Source organism: Bufo gargarizans, chromosome 3, assembly GCF_014858855.1.
Source record: "Bufo gargarizans isolate SCDJY-AF-19 chromosome 3, ASM1485885v1, whole genome shotgun sequence".
NCBI lineage: Eukaryota > Metazoa > Chordata > Amphibia > Anura > Bufonidae > Bufo > Bufo gargarizans.
In genome coordinates this window covers 474,813,984-474,819,983 of record NC_058082.1, presented here as the reverse complement: position 1 = coordinate 474,819,983, position 6,000 = coordinate 474,813,984, and the positions used below count along the sequence as shown (strand labels likewise).

The window sequence follows — 6,000 nt, the reverse complement described above, 5'->3', positions numbered from 1 at the left end:
ATGTTATAGCCATTACCCTAAGGCATTTAAAGGTTAAAATGTGTCAGGTCTTGAAGACCAAAACCTGAACCGGTTAAAATACATGTATGAAAGGAACAAAAAAAAACTCGGTGAAGTGTTTCACTGGAAACTACAAATCCCAGAATCCCCCACCAGCCGGGAGCGCCCTTAGTAAACATGGCTGCCCTGGTGTCAGCGGGTCGGGCAATTACCCAGCGTGCCCCGCGTTCCCCGGAAGACTGTGCTGTTGACAATATGGCGGGGGCTGGAGCTGCGGTCGGAAGGAGGAAGTGTCATTCATGCTAGGCTTGCAGGGAGGGGGGCTCCTCGTAACCGCACAGCTCTCGCAGCGGCGTCCCCGGCGTCCCGTGTGTTGGGTGAGGGGAGCCGGGGCGCCCCAGTATGCGCTGAGTGAGCCGGCAGCATCCAGGGAGCCGGCGCCGCCATGTCCTTCTTCCGCAGGAAAGGTAAGAGCTGCCGGTGTCAGCGCCTGGAGGTCCCCGGGGAGTGAGTGACACCCCCGGGCACAGGCCTCTGCTTCCTACAGGGAGGTCAGAGCAGGACCCCAGCCATAGCGGAATATGAAGTGTCCCTTCAAATTGATGACCCCACAGTGATGGCCACTTGGTTAACACTTCACCTGCTGATGTGGTGCCCATCGCTGAGGGCCATGAGATGTTACTAGCTTTCTATGGCCGCTGCGCCTAAGTGTCCGATCTCACGGGCGTGTGACTCTTCACAGCTGGGTGCGCGTCGTGAGTCCCCGGTCGCATGGCCGCGTTATGTCCATACATGGCACAGTCTTTAGGTGACGTCTATCTGAGTACAGGTCCGCTTGTGACAGCCCGGGAACACGCTACTTGTATGTTCACGACAGCTAAATGCAACGGTGACTACTCTCTCCTCATTCTTCTGGATCTCTCTATAGCATTGGACACTATTGACCACCAAGCTCCGGTCTATCAGCGGTCTCTTCTGGTCCTCTTCCAGTGTCTCTGGTGGCATTCTCTGGCTCTACCTCCTCTTCCTCTTGGGGTTCCTCAGGGTTCAGTCCTAGCTCCTCTCCTCTCTACAGACTATCAGTAGTCCTGCTTTCCAGTACCATCTCTATGTTGGCGACCCCCAACTATACACTTCATCCTGTGACTGTCTGTCCGCTGTCTCTAACATCATGTCCTCTCTTTATCTGAAATGAAATCTTTAAAAAAACGGAGCTTCTTGTATCTACTGACCTACCTAAATCTGCACTCCCAACAGACTTGCTGTCTCTCTCATGTTTGACGCTGATCTTTCCTTCACCCCATATATTAAATCTCTCGCCCGCCTGCACCTCAAAAACATCTACAACTATGGAGACAACAAAACCTCTCATTGTGAGCCTGATCCATTACTAATCCGTCTCCCCCTCTGAATGCAGCAGCCAGGCTCGTCTGCCTGTCCAAGGTGTCAGTCACATGTCTGGAAGTGTTTTGCGCTCTGCAAATTGCGGATCTGCAGAACACGGACACTGGCTATGTGTGTTCCGCATTTTGTGGACCGCACATGGCCGGCACTATCATTGAAATGCCTTTTATGTCAGTGTCTGCGGACAAGAATAGGACATGTTCTATTTTTTTACGGGGCCGCGGAATGGAAGTGCGGATGCGGGCAGCACACTGTGTGCTGTCTGCATCTTTTCTGGCCCCATTGAAAATGAATAGGTAATTTTGCGGACGTGTGAATGGACCCTAAGGTGTCAGTCACACGGCTGTATTTTCTTTCCCCGCATCCGGACCATATGGAGGCGAGTCGCACAAGGAACCATTCATTTCTATGGGGCCGCAAAAAAATAAAAATGGAAACATGACAAGGATGTCGCCCATGTGCTGTCCCTCACAAGGATGCCAACATGTCCTTGTTGTAGCGCGGTCTTTGTGGCCATGGTTTTAGCACGAGCGCATGCCCTATTTTATCTGTGTTTACAGATTCATCATGCCTTTTATAGTCTTTGGGTTTGTGGAAAAAAATGGACTCCACACGGACGCAATCTGTGTTTCACAGACCATTTATAGGAGATGCTGTGAAAATGAAAGGGGTTATCCAATAGTACAAATGCCCCCCACAATGCCCAGGCCCCTCCTATAGACGATACTTACACGGTCCCGGCACCCACGTACCTCCAGATCCCTGTATGGCCACTGCTGCATCTCGCAATGGGGGAAGTCAATAGCGGACACCGTGACCAGCTTTCCTAGCATCATGGGTGACGTCGCAGAAGCGCACACGTCCTGTGGAGCAGAGCGTTGGTTACTTTCAGGGTACATGCAGGAAATCTGCAGTGTAATACAGGACCAGTTAAAGCCGTTCTGTAGCTTTTTCTTACTGCATCTGATCGGCTGAGTCTGACACCCGGGACCCCTGCCGATCAGCTGTTTGACAGCAGCGCTCGCATTTGCGCCGTGGCCCTCTCTCTGTTTCCCGCAGGCCAGTGACATCACGACTATTATCACGTGGCCTGGGCGTGGCTCAGCCCCATTGAACGTGAACGCAGCTGAGCCGCACCCAGACCAGTGATAACAGTTGTGACGTCACCGACCTGTGGGAAACGGGGGGAAAAGGCTGCAGCACAATGTCAGCGTCGCTGCCTTCCCAAACACCTGGCCAATCAGATGCTGATCATCTATCCAAGGTCCCCTTAAAGTAGATGAGATTTTTAAAATTTCATGTACACAGTAAAAAAATAATAAAAAAAAATAAGAAATCTGCAAGGAAATTGACCTGTAACCTTCTCTTAGAAAGAATGGACTCCAGGGTTCACACGTTTTGGGGCAGCCATTATATAAGGCATGGTGCCGCTCTGGGTAACGGTGGTACAGATACAAGCCCGCTGACCCAGATCTGGAGATGAGTCAGTGTTCAGCCCGGATTCTACATGGACAAAGAATAGAAGAAGAAAGATGTGGTGGCCTGAGGCACGGACAGTGTGAGAGTCGTCCTCTTCAGTAATTCTCTGGAAAAATACAAGTGAATACAGGAATCTTCTTATTTAACCCCTTAAAGGGGATGTCTCGCCTCAGCAAATGGCATTTATCATGTAGAGAAAGTTAAAGGGAACCTGTCACCGGGATTTTGTGTATAGAGCTGAGGACATGGGTTGCTAGATCGCCACTAGCACATCCGCAATACCCAGTCCCCATAGCTCTGTGTGCTTTTATTGTGGAAAAAAATAGATTTTACATATATATATATTTAAAAGAGACTACTAACGTTTCCGGAGCCCAGCACCGGCCCGCATCGTCCGTATCGCCTCCTTGCTGCCCCGACGTCACAAAGCTAGAGCGCCGTAATCTCGCAATGCGTGCGCTAGCCCATGCGCAGTACGTTCCCTGAGGCTGATGCCAGCACAGGGAAGGAACACTGTGGATGCACTTGCACAGAGAGCTATGGGGACTGGGTATTGCGGGTGTGCTAGCGGCGATCTAGCAGCCCATGTCCTCAGCTCAATAGCTAAAATCCAGATGACAGGTCCCCTTTAATACAAGGTTATTTTTTTTCTCCTTTTTTGACCTCACAGTACAAGTTAAAGTTTTAGTATTTTAATTTACTAACTAGTGGTCACTCAGGACCTGTTTACGTTTTTGGATCATGTACTGTCTTATAAAATTAAAACTTCACTTTTATTTGTTATTTTTAACCTGTATATAATATTATTACACTTAGAACATAACTGCTAAACTACAGACATTCAAACTCTCAGTGATGCGGTCTTATTCACTTTGTTCTACCTATATGCTCTGTATTTCACTGTTATAGCGGCTTGTATCAATGGACTGAACAGCAGAGGGGTTGGAACTGGGGGGGAGGGGGATAGGGAATTGTGACGGATAGTGAATATAAGTGAGGTCCTTTATAAATAAGTTTATAGGTGGTGTTGCTTTCACTTTCGTTTGTGATTATTACAGCACCTGCCGCTCTTATTTTTCCTGCTCAGCTGCTGCTCCTATTTCTCCTCTTCCCTCTCTACTGTTATATCACTTGTCCTATATTTTCTATTATTGCCGCCTGCTATATGACTGTCGATATGCCCATGTATTTCAGTGTGCTGCCGCTATGTCACTGCCTAAAACCTAACACCTCCTACACTCTGCTTCCCGACATGTTTCGCTGTGTAACCAGCGTCTTCAGGGGATAAAGCATGCTTCCCCCCCCCCCCCCCCCAAGTTCCAACCTCTCTGCTGTTCAGTCCATTGATACAAGCTATAACAGTGAAATACAGAGCATAGAGGTAGAACAAAGTGAATAAGACCGCATCACTGAGAGTTTGAATGTCTATAGTTTAGCAGTTATGTTCTAAGTGTAATAATATTATATATATGTTAAAAATGACAAATGAAAGTGAAGTTTTAATTTTATAAGACAGTACATGATCCAAAAACGTAAACAGGTCCTGAGTGACCACCAGTTAGTAAATTAAAACCCTTTAATACAAGGCACTTACTAATGTATTGTGATTGTCCATATTGTCTCCTCTGCTGGCTGGATTCATTTTTCCATCACATTATAAACTGCTCGTTTCCATGGTTATGACCACCCTGCAATCAAGCAGCAGTGGCCGTGCTTGCACACTATAGAAAAAAGCTTCAGTTCAGCCTGTGTGCTCTTCTGCATTCTTGGGTGGCACTTTTTCCTATAGTGTGCCATGGCCACTGCTGGATTGCAGGGCGGTCGTAACCATGAAAACAAGCAGTGTATATTATGATGGAAAAATGAATCCAACCAGCAAAGGAAGCAATATGGGCAATCACAATACATTAGTAAGTGCCTTGTATAAACTTAAAGGGGTTCTCCGGGAATTAAGAAAATGAAAATACTTAAATATTACTTTATTATAAATTTATTCCCAAATACCTTACATTAGTTACAGTGGCTCGTTTTGTCTGGGGAGCAATGAATAGGAGAAATAAAATGGCTGCGGTCCTGTTAGTACACATAAAACCTGCCCTAATCACACAGGAGGACAAGTTACTTCACAGCACTGATCCAAAGAGTTGCCTCACCCTCCTCTCTACTCTGGTTGTCAGGGATTATTATCCTGACTACAGTTTAATATGATATTCAGCTGAATCTTTGTGGAAATGGAGTTCATGAAGAGACATGAAGTACAGAGAGGACGGACTGTGGTAATGGAGACTGCAGACAAGTGCTGCTGCTTATTAGCCACATCTGCTCATGAACTCCATTCTTATAGAGATTCAGCTAAGTCCTCTTGCACACGTATTTTCTTTCCATGTCCGTTCTGTTTTTTTTTGCGGACCGTATGTGGAACCATTCACTTCAATGGGTCCGCAAAAAAAAAAACAGAAGTTGCTCTGTGTGCATTCTGTTTCCGTATGTCCCTATTTTCGTTCCACAAAATAATAGAACATGTCCTATTGTCCGCATTACGGACAAGGATAGGACTGTTCTAAGAAAGGCCAGCTGTTCCGTTCCGCAAAATACAGAATGCACACGGATGTCATTCGTGTTATTTGCGGACTGCAAAATAGATACGGTCGTGTGCAAGAGGCCTAAAGATCTTATCTGTATTCAGGATCACAATCCCTGACAAGTAGAGCGGGGAAGAGGAGGAGGAGGAGGAGGCAGCTCTTTACCTCAGCGCTGTGAAGTAACTTGTCCTACTGTGTGATTTAGGACAGGTTCTGTGTGTGCTAATAGGACGGCAGCCATTTTATTTCTCAATGATTGCTCCCTAGACAAAACGAGCCACTATAACTAATGTAAGGCATTTGGGAATATATTTATAATGAAGTAATATTTAAGTATTTTCATTTTCTTAATTCCCGGAGAACCCCTTTTAAGTTACATAATAAAAGCCACTTGCTGAAGTGACAAACCTCCTTTAATGATGGGCCTGTTGTTCTTTTCTCCCTGGCTTTTTCCAGTTAAGCTGATGTATTTTTTTTCTGGCTACTGCGGTGACATCCCGTGTACTGCTGAGGCCAGTGATAGGCGGCGCGATGA

General features: G+C 46.7%; 1 protein-coding gene across 1 annotated transcript in view; it reads left to right on the top strand.

The window, feature by feature from the left end:
- The first annotated feature begins 249 nt into the window (after positions 1–249).
- Positions 250–6,000, top strand: part of AKAP10 (A-kinase anchoring protein 10) — a 51,485-nt gene continuing 45,734 nt past the window's right edge. The window contains exon 1 of the mRNA XM_044283731.1: positions 250–467. Coding sequence (XP_044139666.1) covers positions 446–467 — 22 coding nt within the window. The 5' untranslated portion in view covers positions 250–445. The remainder of the gene's footprint in view (positions 468–6,000) is intronic.